At 38.2% G+C, this 19230-nt stretch overlaps 2 protein-coding genes across 19 annotated transcripts in view; one reads left to right on the plus strand and one right to left on the minus strand.

Moving 5' to 3' along the window:
- The window catches only part of SEMA4D (semaphorin 4D), a 97123-nt gene extending 88412 nt beyond the window's left edge, over positions 1-8711 (plus strand). For 2 of the 3 annotated variants that reach the window (XM_056323753.1, XM_056323752.1), the window contains 3 exons: positions 6213-6422; positions 7855-7952; positions 8457-8711. In XM_056323753.1, coding sequence (XP_056179728.1) covers positions 6213-6422; positions 7855-7952; positions 8457-8486 — 338 coding nt within the window. In that variant the 3' untranslated portion in view covers positions 8487-8711. Of the gene's footprint in view, positions 1-6212; positions 6423-7854 lie in introns of all 3 variants that reach the window. The other variant, XM_056323751.1, reaches the window with a different exon arrangement.
- A 1555-nt stretch (positions 8712-10266) lies between these two features.
- SECISBP2 (SECIS binding protein 2) overlaps positions 10267-19230 on the minus strand; it is a 28847-nt gene continuing 19883 nt past the window's right edge. For 15 of the 16 annotated variants that reach the window (XM_056323743.1, XM_056323744.1, XM_056323739.1 and 12 more), the window contains 7 exons: positions 18271-18440; positions 16615-16753; positions 16028-16157; positions 14069-14289; positions 13170-13324; positions 12531-12732; positions 10267-11723 (listed from right to left, as the gene is read on the minus strand). In XM_056323743.1, coding sequence (XP_056179718.1) covers positions 11617-11723; positions 12531-12732; positions 13170-13324; positions 14069-14289; positions 16028-16157; positions 16615-16753; positions 18271-18440 — 1124 coding nt within the window. In that variant the 3' untranslated portion in view covers positions 10267-11616. The remainder of the gene's footprint in view (positions 11724-12530; positions 12733-13169; positions 13325-14068; positions 14290-16027; positions 16158-16614; positions 16754-18270; positions 18441-19230) is intronic. The other variant, XM_056323734.1, reaches the window with a different exon arrangement.

The following is a 19230-nucleotide window of genomic DNA, read 5'->3' on the forward strand; positions in this document are numbered from 1 at the left end:
GTCCAGTTAGGACTAGTAATTGTAGCCTGCAAATAATTATTACTGTTGTAACATGCTTAAAACATTTCAAACTGCGTGCGTGTTGTGGTGTATCCCATATATACCAGTAGGTAAGTGTTCTTGTACACTCGTTGGTAGATTTTACCACCTACATCATACGTCAGCAGAGGGCTTAGGTAAATTAAGCCCATTGCATCGTTTTAAAAGTTTTTGATTGGTATCTGAATGGTTTGAATAAGCTATCCTTTTGAGAAAATTTGTCAAAAAGTCTCCCCTGAGCCCAAGGGAAAGAGCCAGTTACCCCTGTGAAGGAGGAGCACCTCTGTGAAGCTGAAGCTTTGCTGCTTAGTTGTAGTTCAGCTCTTCAGCTTCTGGAATTGGGTGTTGCTCAGGCCGTTTCCAGAGATCAGCTGATGTCACCACAGAACAGGCAGTATTCACCATTTGAACTTAATAAACATGCGATTATGGGGGGACTAGAAGGGTACAAGGAAAAGAGGCATTACAGAATCCATGCAGCTTTTATAGTATGACTAGGTGCGTATAAAAGTTTTCCTTCACACTGGGGTCTTTGAGATCCCAAAGTAACTTCTTACTTTCAGCACATGTCTTCTTTCAGGAGAAGGATTTCACTTGGGTGGGTATTTGTTTCCATGTATCATTTACTTAGGTTTTACTTGACCTCCCAGCTTAGCCTACCTTCTTTTGCAATTCAGCATTAATATTTAAACTTTTTCTCTTTGCAGATACACAACTCTGAATCAGTAATGTCTCAGCCTGGAGTCATACACTGGTACTAACTCCTAAACATTGGCTATGATCAAGAAGCTGTATTTCCCACTCCTGCCTACAGATATGTGATGGTTTTGGAGTGGTGTCTGAGTCTCTGGAGCATAATCACAACTTTATGCTCTTTTTCCCCAGAAATTCTTGTTGTTGCTAACCCCACCAGCCCAGTTTTCAAAGTGACTACATGTGCACTTTGTTTTTCTTGTCTTTCCCGTGAGAGCTACAACCTGTAAACCTGTAATAATTAATCCCTCAGTGTGATGGCTGATTAACTGGGTAATGATTTGGAACACAGTTCTAACTTTTTTTTAATTTCAGCAGAAACTGCTTACCAGAGCTGCTTCAACGTGTTTGTTGTGTGTGTTGTCCCCTCAGTGGAGATGACTATCTCATTTCTGTCTCTTCCAGTCATCTTCCTGCTAGACTGGCCTAACAAGTGAAGGAGCAAAAAGCAATACCTTGCGCTCTCCGGAGAGCAGGAGTGATTTCTGGACAGCATGCTAAAATATGCTCTCCAGTTTTCTTGATTTTATTTTAAAACTTCATGTAGTAGCCTCGTTAGCTGGCAGGAGGGCCAAAAATAAGTAAGCAAACTCAAACTGGAAGCACTTTTTTTTTTGTTTTTCTGCCAGTCCTTTGTACTAGCTTGCTAGTACTTAATTTAATTATTCTTAATGGGTTCCAATTGCAAAATCTTTTTTTGGACTTGCTCAGAGACTAGCTAAATAAATTCTGTTCATGCTGGGAAATGTGGACAGTTATGAATTGCATTTCCACCTCATAGGCAAGTCAGCCATTTTCCCAATCTGCTTTTAAATTCCATTCTGTGAAGGTGATGCTGTGCCCTACGTCGGCCTGCATCTCGCTGCCAGTGGGCTAAGATACTTCCAGCTTTCGCATGGTTCACAGACCTGTAATTGAACAAAGGCATCAGGTTTTTGGAGGAGTATGTTATGCGTTCTTCAGTATGAATTACTTGGTGTTTGAAGTAACGTTCTTTGTTGGCATTTCAGAGAGGTCTGATTTTCTTGGTCTGCCCCTACTTTAAAGCAAAACCAAACCAACCACCGATAAACAAAACCAAAAAACCCACATTATCCGAGGGCTACCTACTTTGTACACTATTTTCAGAAAACTGCAGAGATGTTTACCTCAATTTAAAGATTCTTTCTTTCCCCACTTTTCCAATCTGTTTCCCTCCTGATTGCTTCATTTACTACTTATTTTCCTAGCTTGTCAGCAACAGTGATTCAGACTTCTACAACTCAAACAGTGTCCAGCCTTAAATTTAACTTTCATTCAAGTACAGGGTTGTGCTGGTGGTAGTTTCCCATATTAAAAATTGACTGACCTTCTTCTATGCTAATTTTGGTCTCTGACTTAAAATATAATCTTTCTGCACCCAGATTACAGTCTTTAAAAATTAATCCCTGCCCTGGATGACACCTTCCAATATGATCTTTGTTTTCTGAAATTTGGGGTGTTTAGTTCAGTAGCATTCAGTACAAGCCAAAGCTGCAAGCTGGACAGCACGTGTTAAATCCAGATGCCACTTTTTAATTTTATTTTTTTTTTAAATCTGCTGCATGTTCTGAGCTGTGGAGAGAGTTTCGGTGTATATTGGAGAATACAGGGGAGTTTTTCCCAGACCTAAACTTCCCGTCACTGTGGATAAGCCTCTGGTAGCAGTTCTATGTCAAGGTTACAGGAATTCGTAAATAAGACTTTCTGTCACCCTGCTAGAGTACCTATCAGTTATCTTCAGTGGATTTCAAATGCCCTGTCAACTTTACCCAGCTCACCTCCCTCTGTCTTGAAGTGTTTCTCTAAGTAATTCATAAGAAAGCTGTGTTTTAATGTTACCCTTCAAAAACTGTAAAAAATGAGGAAAAACATTAATAACAGGGTAGCACTTCTGCATAGTTCACTACATGGCTCATTCGGTGGCTTGTGAACCCTCTACACAGCTCTGCAAGCTGCAGCATTTGGCAAAAGGAAGTAGCTTAGCCTGTTCTCGCCCTCCTCCCCCACCCCAGCCTTTGTCAGTGAGCTCTACTTAATCCATAATGTCTTGCTTTTTATCTCCAAGCTTTCTTGAAAGCTGCATCTCTATCAGGATTTGATGTGTATATGGCAAATGCTTAATTTGGTACAGTTCAGCCAGGCGCATTAGCATGCTGCTCTGAATAGGTGGCTGTATACTCCAATTCTTTAAGTCTGGTTGTATTTATTTATTTTAACCTAAAACAGAATTTGTAGCAGTGATTCAGGGATTACAATTAGATTGTCGTAGAAGTTTACAAGCAGCTGCAGTGCTTTATGTTTTTAATGCTATCTACACCTGCTGAAACTTTACCTTGTGGAAAATCTTGAGGCAAAACCACCTGGGTATTAAATGAATGGTTTGTGCAAGTCTGCCTGACTTGACATAGGTCAGAAAATCCATTTTGCTAGCAGAAACTACCTGGACAGTACCTGGGCTGTTACTCCCTGGGCAGTACCATTTTGCTCTAAGTGCTGAAAGCAGAGAAAATGACACCTATATGAAAAAGTAGCAAACACTTCCTCAGCCACTGGAAATTACGAAGGGCTTATACACAGAAAAGAGGTAGGGCAGACAGTGCAGCAAGGTGGGTTTTTTTATTTGCCAATTCTTAACCCTTCCCCTTCTAAAAGTGTTACGGTGGTGAAATTGAAGCAAAGTTTTCAAAGTTAACTGTCTGAAATACCTTTCATTGTTGCTAAAACATAGCTACTTATATACCTAGACTGATGTGCTGTTGAATTCTCTGCTCGAGTATTCATTTAATGACTTTTTTAAAATTTTTTTCACGCATTCTTAAAACGGATGGCAAAGTAAGTAGATCAAATGCCTTAGAACTTAATTTTAAAAGTTTGCACTAGGCATGTAATTAATCTGTATTACAGTAACAACAGCAAGTGCAGAGTATATGTTCATAGTAGTTCACTTTATCATCAAAAAATATTTTCTAACCGTTACATCTGAGTCTGAAATTGTCACCCTAGAGCCTTAGAAATCTTGCATTTGATAACTGTGATTCAGTTTTTGCAGATTAAACTGTTTCACAGTGTGTTTTTATTATTGCTCAATACTGAAAAGGAAAGCAAGTACAAAATAATAGCACAGTGCCTGGAAACTGGGGATAAACTGCAGTGAAACGTGAGGACCAGTAAAAACCCTGACTGGTGCTTGACCCTAGGTTTTGCTGTGGGCTGACTTGTATGAGTGGGGATGAGTGTCTCTCTGTGGGGATTTCCAGTGCTTCTGACCGCACAGAAAACAAAGGTAAGGTAACAGCCCAGTTGCAACTTCTTGAAGGGCTGACGTGAAACAACACAGCTTGCAAAATTTCGCATGTAAGGAAATGCTTGGATTTTGGTCTTTCGGTGAAACCTGTGTCTAAACTGAGCTTTTGGCAGATTTCCTGAGTGATTGTGATCTTTACCACCAGAAAATAAACCAGGTTCTCTGATGTGAACAGTAACATTTGAAGTAAGTTTAGGGAAGCCTCCTGCACTGAACATGCCACTTCCTCCCATGGCCCCAAAATGGATGGCATTTTTCAAGCTTAGGGTTTTAGTTAATGGCCCTATTCCCATGTGTTAAGGCTTGAACTACTGCAAATAAAACTCAAGCACCTGGCTTTTAACTTCACAATGCTGGAGCAGTAACTCTTCTATGCTTGGAAAAGTTCCTCCTGAGGCTTGTGCCACAGCACTCCCTCTTGCTGATCTCCACTGCAGTCAAGTTGGCCATAATGTCTCCAAGTCAGCCTGACCTCTGCGAACAGTATCTCTTAATTTCATTTATGTATTGATGCTGTGTGAGATTTGAGGCATCTGTTAGAAATTATAATCAAGTGTTTTTGAAGATAGGTTTCTACTTCAAAGACTTTTCTTTTTAAGATTTCTATCTTTCTGCTGTGCTTGTTTACTTAACTGTTCCTCCCACTTGTCCACATTCCAAATTCAGCATTATCTTACTGAAATAACTTATTCCTGGTTCCAGACTTCCCATGATTTTAGCAACATATAAACTATCCACTGTTAATTGTAGAGTAAGTACGATCATCAAACTTTTTTTGAGTGTGTGCACTAGGCTGTTTTCAGTTCAGCATATGCTTGCCCTCTTGACTTTGTCAAAGCTGTTGTCAGTCCTTAAGAGAGATTGTGCCACTTCCCTACCTCCCTCTTTCCCTCAGAAATAAACCCTACCAGGCTTTAACTAGGTCACATTCTCTATCATTCACCCTTACTACTAATTTCTGTCTCCATATTTGTAGTGTATTAGTTTCATTTCCAAATGAACTTAACATATGCTGCGGAAGTGCACAGATCTAAAGACTACCTTCTTTTTTTGTCTGCCTGCATAATTAGCTAAAAAGTAGTTGATTTTCAGTACACTAGCTTAGAATCAAATCTTTTCCTAAAGAAAAATGCCACACGGATTTGCAATCAAAAACACTCATAGTAAAAACTGACTTCTGTAGTAGGTAACCTGTTCTCTCAAGAAATACTTACAAAAATAATTTGTTTTCTTTTTACCCCAAATTTCCCTTTATGTATTCTCTTCCTAAGGTTAGTCTGGATCCTAGGCCCCAAGGGAGAAACAGGCATGCTTTAAACATCAGAATTACTGCAAAGTTCTTAGCTTGGCCCACATGTCTTTTAAATGAAAAGGCTCTGATACTGCCAAATACACTTCAGCCAACCTTGCTAATTTTCTGGGAACAGCTGTTCTGGTCTTTGGGCTACTGTCAATCTCTTGATTTATTCAAATTCTGTCCTCACAGGGTAAGACGAATAATGGCAATGAGACTGGCTAAGAGATTAGATTGCTCTTTGTTGTTGATCCAAGCTTCTCCCAAGTTCTGTCTTGCCTAATTGCCTGCTGTGACTAATGATTCTGTGCTTTTTCCAATTCTGCTTCTTTCACTATTAGTTCCAGCATCTTTGACACACAGAGTTCTTGAACTTTCTCCCTCCTGGCCTTTATTTCAGATTTTGCAAGGCATGTCTCAGATGGGTTCAGCTTCATACCAGAAGCTAGCTTGCTCAGCAGCAGGCAGTGTGGCCTAGCTCTACAGGAAATCATACAGGGAGAGTGCTGGTGTTCAGCATCAGCTGTGTCGTGTTTGTGGGGTAAATTCCCCCTTGTGAGAATAAAGACCGAATTCCTTTACATGTATAAACTAATCTACAACTTTGGCTTGAACCTCAATTACCAGTGCTAGGTCCTTTTTCACCCCAGGTTTCTGGAATTTCAACTGAAGAAACCTAAGAAACATTACAATCAACCACTTAGGCTTTAGAGCCTAATCTTGAGGTCTTAGGATTTTGTTTTCTTGTAAAAGACTCATTTTGTATTTTCTTAGAAAACAAGCTGACTGATGTATCTACAGGTCCGGGTGGCTCCTACTTTGTCTGGAAGAAGAATGGACAGAAGATGAAGGCATGCATCACTGAGCAATCTCATATGCTGTTTGCTGGCAGAGTGCATATTCTGAGTTGGGTGAAAGATTCAGTATCAGAAGATACAGAATATAAATGTTCATTAATCTCAAAAGCTGGGAACACAACATCGGAAGTGCTCATCACAGTGGAAGATAAAGGTAGGCTGGTTTTGAATGTATGCCATGTCTGGCCTGACTCTGACAAGCAGTACAGCTCTGTAGTTTTCACCCGTAAAACGTGCATATCTGAAGAATGGTAACTCTTGCTTATTGAATGGGTATCCACTTCAGTTGTTTATGGAAAGGTAAAAGGTTTTAGAGCCACAAAAATTCCTTTCTCCATCTCCTCCCAAAAGGACTAATCTGCAAATCAGCAGTTACGGTCTTAGAAATGAAACTAAAACTGCTAAACTAATGGAGACACATTGGAAGTCAGAAGAGTACTAAAGATGTAAAAACAGGTACTCTGCCAGAACTCTGCAGGGTAATGTAGAAAAATTCTTCAATGCCAAGGAAGTGCAATGGTAAAGAGAAACACTCACCACCCAGGATTTTTTAAAATCAGATGATTTGCAGACCACCTGTAGTTGGGCAGGCAGAGTTCCCACCCTAACTGGGCAGGAGGTCAGTTAGCCAACTTCAGCAGCTGTGCAAGATCTTCAGGTAGCCCCAGCTGACCAATGCAATGTGAGCATCATCTGCAACTAGCTTTTGAGAATTTATCCAGGCCTGGAGAAGGTCTTAATAGTCTTTAACAAGACAGCAGTAAAAAGCAAGATGATAACAGTATGCATTTTCTTGGCAGGGTGAAGGAAAAATTAATTAGCTGGTTAGTAACAAACATGAATTTGTCAGGAACAGCTCAACCCTTCTCCTGTCGGTGTCAGAGAAAATCAGTAGTAGTTACACAAGCTGTCTTGCCATAGCCAGTTACTTTGAATTCTGTCTCAGATGCAGAATGAAGAGCATCTCAATGAACCTACTGTAAATGTGTAAGAGGGAAGCATTCACTACTCCAAGAGCATTACACACTGTTGCTAGTGTCCTGAAGATAGAGAAAATATTACAGTGGTGGATGTTACCACCAGTGTTACATTCTGCATGAAAAACTGGCAGACAGAACTAGAATTCTATGAAGATGTATAGCCCCTTCTTAAGTTCTCAATGGAATGAGGAACCATTAACTATGTAACATTACAGAGAAATGGGGAAATTACAAATGGGACATAGTCAGTTGTATCTCATCATTCTTCTCCCCAGACTTGGTATGATCTAACTGGAGCATTCCTGTACTTCATAGGCGGGTTGAACTCTTAACTTGTAAGTTGTACTTTCTAGATCTTGAATCACAGGTAAAGGCGCTGCATCTGTGTATCTGGAGGCTATAAAGTCTGCTGCAGAGGGGAAGAAACATGACCATTTGAACAGAATTTATTTCCAAGTAACATGAGAGGACGTAGTGCAAAATGAAGGACAAGATGGTGGCTTTAGTTCCTTCTAACCCAATGCTACACAGGAAGTACTGTAACTGAACAGATAACCAATTTACTTCATTATGTAGTTCTGTAATCACCCCTTGTACAATTCTCAGGTAGTGCTGGTCAGGATGGATGGACCAAAGAATTTGATACCTGGAGAAATGCCATTAATGAACATGACAAGATGATGCAAAACTGGAGGGAAACGTGGGTAAGAATTTTTGGAAAAATATTATGTCCTACAGTGTTATTCTACTGGATGTACTACAGTCCCAGTTTTACAAATAGCCTACAAGGCTTCTGCAACCAGATATATTTATATAACGAAGAGATTAGCGTTCCTGTCCCATCATCATTCTTGACCCTCTCTGCTGTAAAATCTGCTCAATCTACGACATGTATTACGGTTATGTCATCTCGCTCCTTCATCCTGCCCAACACGGTAAGTCTGTGTATACTGAATGTATATTAATTTCATCACATCCAACCGGACTGCAGAGCCTACTGTCCACCAAAGCTGGCCTTCCTTAAAAAAAAAACCAGTCCCTACTTTTAACATTTTTCTACTAAGAGTTAGAACAAAGATTACTTTGAATAAGTTTTGGATACAACACATGTTTTTTGCATATGGAACATTAGTATAGGCAACCTTTAAACTCCATTTTAATTTTTAAAGCAGTATTAACACATCATTCTGAACTGTTTTCTTCTTCAGGAGAGCTGCAACAAGATAAACGGCCTCTAACGGACAAAGGAATGAACAGGCTAGGAGAAACGTATGCAAGTTAAACTGTACCCAGTACTCTTAATATCACAGCATTCAAAGGGGTATTTGTGAGTGCTAGTGCTGGCAATAAAATCAATATTCAGGAGAATCACCTGAAGCCTGAGGTAGAAGAGGATATTCTTACTGCACCAAAGAACAACCAAGTAACATGCTACAAGAAAGGTGACCCATCCCATACTGTAAACTGTCTCTGGTTTCCTGATGCCAGTTATTTCAGCTTAATGAAAACACAAAAGCTGTCTCAATAAGACTTGTGCTGTTCAAACAATACAGTATGACGTATGGCTTCTGTTTCAAGTTCATTAAGCAAGCCAGTTAATTTTGGGCTTGAGGATCTTGACATAAGATTTAGAGATTAATAATATGTGGATCATGTTTATTTAAAGGCACTTGAACTTCTCTATTTTCTTTTAATATGTTTACCCTTACACTCTGTTCCCAGTGTTTTGAAAAGCATTCCTTTCTGGTGTCAGCAAGTTCATTTGTTCAAACACATTTCCTTTGGCGACAGAGTTTCTGTATCAAATAAAGAACTTCTGACTGATACTTGAAATATAGATTACAAAGCACCCAAGTTAAAGCAGACTCTAGTTTTTGAAAATTATTAATCTATGTTTTGAGATAACTGTGGTAGCTTTAAAAGAATTGTGTTGCATGAAGTGTAAGACTATTCCTAGCGAACTGCAGATTGAAAATGTGAGGACCTATTCAATCCACAGTAAAATTGTTTTACTGCAGTGCTGTTCAGAGTTTTGTCCTGCTGCATCTAATAAACAAAAGTCTGAGGCATAATTCAAGTTTTCTGTTTTGCCTTCTGAATGGTTTTCAACAATCGGGAAGCAAGTAAGAAGCCACCTAAGATTATACCTTGGGTCCATGGGGACAAATGAAAGCAGAAAGGTTTGTACTTATCCTAGGTTATCCCCTAACTGGTAAGATTTAAATTAATTTGTTTCCCACATTGAAGAAAGCATTCTCCTCACTCTACAACCTTCCTGAATGACTTCCCCCCCCCCCCCCCCCAATACCAGACCACCTTGTGGTCACACATACAGGGTGAAAATTCTTGTACACAAATAATTTTCCCCATTTTTCACATTGGCAATCATAAATTATTGCATTACGGTCAGAGTTTTAGATAAGAATAGCCTGAGTTTTGCCTTATATCTGCAGCAAAATACTCCAAGTACTAAAAAAAGACTGGCAGATTTTTGTTGAGCTCAACTTTGTGAAAGAACATCTGTGTAACAGAATTGGTGAACACATCTGTGACCCCTTATAGTAAACTTCTTTGCTACATGCTAAGAACAAGAAATAACTCCCTAAGATTCTGAACAATCTGCAATGTTTCTAAAGTAACTTTTCATGCTCTTCTACAGTAATACAAAATAGAAAATATGGTAAAAAAAAAAAAAGCAGTTAATATGGTCTTCACTGACTGGTTGCCATTCCATGCAGTGACTAGGTTCAGAGAGTTTTGGATGTGTATCAAAGTAGTGCAGACACAAGCAATAAATCACAACTTACCTCTGGATCAAGGATTACTGGGCTATCCAAAACCATATTTCATCACTGGGATCTGTCACCCTCAATTTCCATTTAAGATTAGAAGAAACTAATACAAAAGGATCACATAACTAGTGACCAACTGTGCACTTCATCTTAAGGCTGGCTTTCCTTAGCAATGTTCTTCCTCAAAACTGACATTTCAAGTATTACTAAATGCCCACCAGAAGAGTTTACTTAAGTCACAACCATACTTTTATAGAATCAATATATTGTTAACAGATTTTATACAATTTACATTCTACAAAATTGTTTGAAGTTTAGAATTATTTAAAGTTTTTATATCATGTCTAACTTCACAAGGCAGCTACTTTCCAAAATATTGCACTATAAACGTTCAATGTGATGAAGCACTTACAGGCACACTTCAGAGATGCTGGCAGCAGCACATGGCATCTATACCACCTTTCAGAACAGCTGACATAAGTTACACGTGCATACTCCAATGACTTTCTTTGCATTTGTCCTCTTGGGTCTGCAACTTGTAAACAATGGTATTTATATAGGACATTCCCACTAAGGTGCTCCACCACCATTATGTGCACATTTTGTTTTTAAAATTTTATTTCCTGTAAGGTAAAAATTTTCCCTACCTTAAAAACAAACTGAGATTGATCAAAACCTCTTTCATTTATATGTATGCTGACACAACCCCAAACTGAAGGAATGAAGAGCCTGTCAGCCTGGAAAAGGTACAGACAGGATAGCAGGCTGGTACATTTGCTGTCCTTCGTACCCTCTACCTTCAAAGCAGGACCTACAATAAACTAGTCTCAGTAGCAGCAGAAACATCATCCCTGTACACTTAATTAATGTTAGAAATCCCATAAACAGAGCATTTTCACTTCAGGAATTTCAGATGTTTGTAGTCCATGCTCTCTGCTTTACACCTGCTGTATGATCCCAGAAGAACAGAATACCACACAGAAGAGCTAACTGGGAACTATGTCATCATGGCCTTCCTTAATTAGTTTCAAACAAGCTGCCTGCCCAAAAGAAAGTGACATTGATGCCAGCCTGCCCATCTGAGCAGGTTTATTCAGAAGAAAAAAAAAACAAACCAAACCCACAATCAAAAACCATGTGAAGTTCTTTAAACGAGAGTTTGAAAAAAAAAAATAACCAAGCCCCAATCTTTTGGCTCATGGTATCTTTTTGCAAATAGAACCATCTTTCTAGCAAGTTCTTTTGGTATACTGTATCACTAACAAATCAACGCTAGTCCATAAAACCACTGAAGTTTGTGGGGTTTTTTGACCAGTAAACCAAGCCAGTTCAAATGGCTCAGACAATTTGTTGTTCTCATCTGCTATAGTACATCCAAATACATAGAAAGTAAAAGCATTAGCCAGTGCCTCCTGTGCTCCAGTGTGCATTTTGCTTAAAGTGATTCAGAGCAGTTTACTTGGCTGAGTTCAGATACTTCTTAAATTTAAAACCTTAAATTTACTTTACTATCCTATTCCTAAAGATCTGGAAAAAAAAAAAAAATATGAAATGCCCAATCAAATTGGATCTGGATTTACTGATGCTCTTCTGAATTCACTATCACGTCAGTAGTTGCACTCTCTTCCAGTTCCAGTGCATATGGGTTATACTCTTCTTCAAGTTTTCTCTTCCAGATTTTAACTAGGGAATATTGGAATAAAATAAAAACAAACAAACAAACAAAAAAACAAAAAATAACAAAGAGGTTACTGTATAATACTTGAGGAAAAACTTAAGTGAAAAGTCACACTGATTCTCTCCTTCCTCCTCAAAGTGCTGAGGTAAATTAGCAAATGGGCTTGTTAGCATGTATACCACACGACATCAGATGACACAAGAAAGAATACTATGGAGTGATGTAATCCATTAAGGTCCTTGCACCCAGCCCCCCTACTCAAGCCAAGAGTAACTCTGAAGGTGGGTCCAACTTTAAAAAAGGCTCGGAACTTCTCAAAACTTTCAAAGCACTTTTAAGTTGCCTAGTATCTTGATTACTGTTATTGGCTGGTAACTATATGAGCAGAGCTGGAGAAAAGTATTTTAAGAAGTGGGAGGCCTTTATAAAACATGAACACTTATGGACAGAAAGATGCATCTCCAACAGGCTTCAATACAAAACTGAAGTCCACCATAGAGTTACAGAGTATGCACTTGTAGAAAAACACTTCATAATTTTTTAACAAATATAAATAATAAGGAGCCTCTGTTAAACCTCCTCTGACAAATGAGTACTGCTTGCCATCGGTGGATTTCAGAGAAGAATTTTCTCTAAGACTTTCTCAGCAAGAGTTGACCTCAGGTTTATAAAATTTGGAGAGGGGGTACACCACAGAAAAGCAGAATTTCCCCCTCTACTAACCACGTAAGTGTCAGGTGTCATTTGTTCCACTGCAAATTGTAGAACTCAAAGAGCCCTTTGAATGAAGAAACAAGTCGGTAAATACTCACTATAATTAGGTACATCCTCATCAGAGTCCTTGAAAGATGTTTTACCCATTTCTGATAAACTGTTTTTTTCATATTCTGTGGCTGAGATGCTGGGTTGGGTTTCTTTTAGTCCTCCTTCAGCTTCTTTCTCTAAAGCTGCTATCATATCTTTGTAGGCTTTCCTGGCCTCTGTTGTCAATTGTACCATTCTATGAAAATGGTCCTATGGAAATAAACAATATTTGTAGAGCTTAAATCATATAGTAACTTCTCACATTTCTATGACAAACTGTAATGAATATTCCTTATTAGAAACATACGTTCACATATAAAAGCTAAGCAGCTAAGTACCACATAAAGACACGAAAAGCAAGCCATTTATAAGCATTTACAAAAACACCAATCCTCTAGAAAAAAAAAACAACGGACTGGAAAGAGATCTAGATGAAGAGGATGTCAGGAAGAGATGGCCAAACTACTTGTTTTGAACAGTGTTAAGTGGCTGTAGTTCCAAAACAAGAAGAATTTTTCATGTAAGCCACTGACCTGGGATAAAGACCCTAAGTGTACAAAAGCAAAACAAACAAAACCTTAGAGTATTTTTTCTCCCGTTACAGGTAAAAAATAAACAAACCCACGAACCTACACATTTCAGCTTACCTGAGCCCCATCATAGCTAAAAATCCCCACCACACTCACAGGCACTGCTTTGTTCACACAGCGGCCTAGAGCCTTGCGATTAAGGGCAAAAACAAATGGGATATTCTGTTCACAGGCACAGTCGATAATGTTGTGTAGAGTCTCATCCAACCCACCTAGAACAGACAGTAGAATTAGCAAAGAATGACACTATTCAACCTGAATATAACTACTGGACAGTACTGATAAAAGACAGCAAAAATACCCCAAGATTATGGATGCATTTTGAAATTACAAGAGCCTCTAGGAAAAAATACATGGATCTCAATAACAGCATCAGATCTCAATTTCTAAATGACAATTTGTCTTTTTTTTTTCTCAGTTCTTAATTAGCAGTATCCTTAGACTGCTACTGTTCTGCATTTTGTTGTATGTATAGTATAGTCTAATCTGGTATTAAAAAAAGACCCAGCTGCTAAGAAATTATTTGAAAGTTAATAGAAAGTAATGATAATAATTGCAACAAATGCTAACCAAACGGTCACTGACAACTTACAGTCAATCGGTGGCCTAAAAGAGACTGATAGCAGGACCTCTTGGGGTGGCACAGCAGGCATCAGCAACCTCTGCCTTCTCAGCTGTGCCAGTGCAACCTGCTGTGCAGCTGCACTGCAAATCAATACCTAAACGGATCCTGGTGTCAGGTAACCTCTCCCACCCCAGACAGCTTGACTCAGCTCACCCTTCAGCTGCACAGCAGCCAACAGCCCGAAGAACACAGGCATCTTTGTATGACTGGATTTCAAAGGCTATTCAAATAAGTTCCTCCAATAATAATAACTGCTGCCAGCATACCGAGTCTGCTTTTTTGCATTTCTTTTATTTAACAAACATTATTATTTTTTTTTAAACTTATTTACCCTTTGACTGAATCTTTTCACAGTTAGGAGAGATGATGACACACTTCAGTTTTTTCAGCTTCAGATGTTTCAAAACTTCTCTAAGACCCATAACAAGCCTGCGTTTTATCTTGGCCTTTACTGGGTCTTTCTGATACAAGCGATCTTGGAAACGAACCAGTTCTTTTAAGAGATCTGTCACACAACTGTCAACTTCTTTACTAAGTACCTGGCTGCAGTAACTGGAAGAAAGAATCAATTAAATGTTAAAACCCCTAAAATTAAAACTGTAACATAAATACATAATATGTAAAATATAAATAGTTTACCTTCTATTCTATGTCCTTGTAATTTTTTCTGTTTCCATACCAAACACACTTGTTATATACTTAAAAACAAAAACTTACTTTTTTCAGTGGCTGAGAACTTACAGAAGATTTTTTTACTTGTGGTGTCTGGCTCCCCTACCAAACTTTACTAAAAATGCATACACACATGTACACTAAACCTATACCAAAAAACATACATACACATTTTTATAGTGAAGCATTTTTCTGAAAGCATTAATTCTGACCTCATTAAATCCAAGTACAGCAACCAAAGTATAACATTCTTACTTATTTCTATAAATACAAGGCTACTTATAACAAAGATGGAAACCTGGATCAAATTCCTCCTCCTCCACAGGTTCGTATTTTTTGTCTGTCATCCTATTTCACTTATCAGACTACAGCCTTATGGTGTTCATAAAGACAAACCCAGATGTACTTCACCCTTCTAGTACTCCCTGGGAAAGCTCAGGGTTCCAAATTATTTTCTTCTGCCCATCTTTTACACAAAAAATCATTCGGTAAAGATGACTCTAAAGAGAAAACTAAAGATATCTCAATTGTGCAGTCAACAGAAAGATATCATATCATATTTGCCACTTGACAAGACCTATCCTGGATCTTAAAAGATACAATTATCTCAAAATGTTAAGGTACAAGAGTTTATTTACTATTTTCATTCCATTTCACTAAGTCTCAAAAACAAGTCTACTAAAACACTGAAAATTTTTTTGTTGTGAAAACTAGAAAACTGAAAAATTTGTGTAAAGACAACATATTCTAAGCCTTGCTGAATGCTCTACACCCTGTATGTAATAGGTAGGACTGACTTTCCCTGTACAAGTTCAACCCAAACTGTGTTTTCAGTAAAACAGTGTGGCAAAGACACCAATTACTTGATTTTTAAAGCAACTAAAAGTTAAATTAGAGCTAACACACGGCATCAGGGAGATAAAGAACAGCTGTATCAATATCAGCTATTACTATAACCTGAACTGCAAAAAGGCCAGAGGTGCCTTTATGGGAGGAAAACTACAAGTTAAAACACTGCTTACCTAAAGCAACTGTTATAATCTGTCACTGGATCTCTGATCTCTTCACATATAGTAATGACTATTTCTTCTTCTACAGGGAAACATGTATACATGCTTGTTTAAAAAACCTAAAAGTATTTCTACATAGTAACCCATAAATCTTCCCTTTATTTCTTTGCTTAGCCACAACATGAAAATGTCATCTAGCTAGTCATAGTCTTTACATTTTTGCCATTTGGTCTGGCAGCAGAAAACCAAAGTACAGGCTAAAAATAAGTAAGATGGACTACTCTGGTAGTAAGCTGGCACTCCCATTTATTAAAAATAAGATACTTTAACAGCAGTTCCTTTTCCTTCCTTAGCCTCTAATGAATTTCTGATCTTTTTTTCCTTCAAGAAACATGTGTTTTGAAGTGAGAATTACAATGTATAGACTATTTCTCTGGACATAATTTCTTTGTGTGTCAGCTTCCAAAAAAACGGGGAAAAAAAGTATTTAGAACCTTCAGACAAACCTCCAAGTAGTGTTCCGCAGAATGCAACTGAAGTATCTTGTTTGAAAAATGCTGTATCAGTCACACTGTGGAAAACCAGACATCAATACAACCAATACTTACTCTCTAAAATTCCTACTATGGATTTTTGGAAGACGAGAAGTTAGCTGCTTTGAAGTCATAGAACCTTCTGTGGAATCCTTGACCCCGGTGCTCTCCAGAAGCACTTCAGCAACTTGCGTTACAGGAACTGCTATCAATGTAAATGAAGATACTTCAATGAAAAGACAGACCAAAAAGCACCATGACAAGACTAACTTGTTGAGTACCTCTTGAACAGTCATTACTTCAGTACTCTATCAGTCTGTGGTAGCAGGGGAACAGGTCATATGTTTGTTTCTCTCTTAGTTTTTATTATTATACCTCTTTTTAAACAGACTGCCAGAGAGATGCAAACACTTTCATTACAACACATAATCCAACAGGCATAGAAGTGTGGAACAGTAATCAGAATCCCAATTACTCAAGTACATTGGCTGTCAGCTTTGGCACACTTCAAACTCTACATAAGCCCAAGATGAATTCTGGCAAATTCTGAAGTTCTAGTTTTTATTTGGCAGTATTTGCTACACATTTTTGAAAGTACTAAGCATACTTCCTCTCAAATCTCTTATCTACATATGGTATTATAGCCTTCTCCTGAAAGATACCTGCTTGACTATCCTGTAGAAGCGTTTTATCCTCAGCAACATTTTCTGCAGACTTACAAATATTATCTCCATCTTTTGGTACTGCTGTCTGTTCTAACAGGTGCTGCTGTTTTCGTTGTTCTCTTTCTTTCAAAATAATCTAAAAAAAAAAAGAACATATAAAACTCAAATAAATTAAATGTTACCGATAACAAAGCACCTTCTCTTACCAAGTGGTTACATATAGACCATTCATAAAGAAGTTTGACACTATCATCCAAATTTTACAACATTTGAGTTTTTTTTTAATTTGCACATAAAAAGAAGGAAAGATATTCCCTAAATTTACATAGAAAAGGACTACTTCTTTGACTACCAGGGTTTCAGTGGAGAAAATAATTACTAGGGATCAACAAGTGCATAACTAAATTTAAAGTAATGAATTGCTTGAATACAGAGAACTAGGTGAAAAAGTTTCCCTCTTTATCCTTCAGACTGCCAATTGGCCGGGGGCAGCGGGGGGAGCGGGGAAGTGTAGAGAGCGCACATGTGGTGCATGCACAGTTACTCTTTCCTTTTACTCCCTGGTTACAAATATTGTGTCAGTCTATCAGACTGCTGTCTCTGAATTTGTTGTTTGAAGAAAAAGAATAAATTACCAAGGATAACTGAGCTGTATGGTAGATGGAAGGAAGGAGAGTAGGACATGTGCTGGATCCAAACATGCTACTGCAGGTAAAAGCAATCATCATTTTCCTGAAACATACTTCTTTCTCTGCTTTCATAGCTGCTAAGAAGCAGTCATTGTATATGTGACCGCTACCTCAGCTCATCTACCCCAAATTCTTAATTAATAATATCACAGAATCTAATTGCAAAAGTAAATTTCTCCATTTGCATTTGTGAAAGATGAACAAAAATAAGCTCCCTACCATACTCGGAACATAGATATTTCACAGACAAAACAATTTTCATCTTCTCAAACTTACTTTGGAAATAGATGGCATGAAGATAGTAGAGCCAGAAGACACAGTAATGAGAATCATCCCCCAGGTTTTGTTATATGTTGTTTATATTGTACAGTTCTCAAATTCAACTAAGCAGCACAGAATGACCCTAAACTACCTTCACTAGCTCCATAAGAATTGTTCCAGACCATGAAGTGGCATCTCAAAATCCTTCGTATAGAAGACATGACAGGAAGCAACATGAATGGGCAAAGAAGAAAGATACAAGAAAAACTGCCAGGTGGATCTAACACTAATTGCTGCAGAATTAGCTGAAGTTCTGGTTGGAAGAGCACAGAAACATTAAATACTACTTCTGTTTGACCCATTCTCCCCAGCCCTGCAAATAAGCGTATCTTGTCCAAACCAAGTAAACTTCTTTGGATATTCCCTGTATCAATGATGCATGGACACTTTTGTAGTGGTACTTCTTCAGCTATCAAGTGATTTAACTGAGAAAATACATTCTGGGAGAAATTCTATATAATAGTAAGACTCCCCTATTCCCCTCCACCCTCCTCTCCCCTTTTCTAAACCAAGGAAAGCTACAATTCAATTTAGACAAGCGGACACTGAGATGCAGATCTCCACATCAGAAGTTTAACAGACTCAGTATAATACTGAGGTTACACTAGCCTCTATCCTACTATTTAAGGAAAAATATGAGCACCTTTTTAAGAGGTGTTGGTCTCTTTGCTTTAGGGACTTCTCTCTGTTTCCCTTTCTTTACCAATGGAGCGCTGGAATCCAAAGGGTTATGAGGCATCTTTCCCTGGTTTAAACGGTGACTTTTTGTGGCTGTAGCAGGTTCTTTAGAAAGCAATGGTATGGCACCACCAACTGAGATTAACAAAAAAAAACCAAAAAACAAAAAAAAAAAAAAAGAGAAAAAGTCTGCATCAACTATAACAAGTACCCAAACAAGAATCCAACACAAGTTTAATGACTGGATTAGGACTACTGTACACATACTAAATTTCTGTTGTGTTTCTATTAAAAATATTTATAGGCAATCCTATGTCATTAAACAATGTTTTTAAATTAAGATACTCCTCCCAAAAGACTGGTATGTCCTCTACTGTTATTATACAACTAGAATCACAAGCTCTGTCCCTGAATTCTCAAAATCAGACTTTGGCAAAACACTGCACTCCAAGCTATCTTCAACACCACCATGGCTTAGTAAACCTTCGGGAATCTCCATGTTTCATGGTAGTGGCATTTCCTCCTCCATAGATACTGTACTGCGTTAAGATAAATACTGAGTTGCAGTATTACAGATTTTAGACTTAATTGCTGTAAATAATCTGAAGCACTTACTCCTACCAATTGTTAAAGCTTAATGAAGTTGAAGTTAATTTTCAGATGGGCAATGAGTAATGCAAAGCTACAGCTAAGTCTCAGCACACTCTCAACTATCTAATTTACTTGCATTTTTCAGCGGGTTTAGAGCACAGAAGATTTAAACAACTGGCCAAGTCACTGAACCTGGACCTTCCAAGCCATGACCTCACACCCTAAAAACTACTCTCCTTTTTCAAGTTGGAATCAGTAGGAATTGCTGTATCCTGAGAGCACTTTGTCAAACTTCAGTTACCTGCAATATAAACCAGGTTACATTAGCAAGTCA

The sequence above is a fragment of the Falco biarmicus genome, chromosome Z, assembly GCF_023638135.1.
Source record: "Falco biarmicus isolate bFalBia1 chromosome Z, bFalBia1.pri, whole genome shotgun sequence".
NCBI lineage: Eukaryota > Metazoa > Chordata > Aves > Falconiformes > Falconidae > Falco > Falco biarmicus.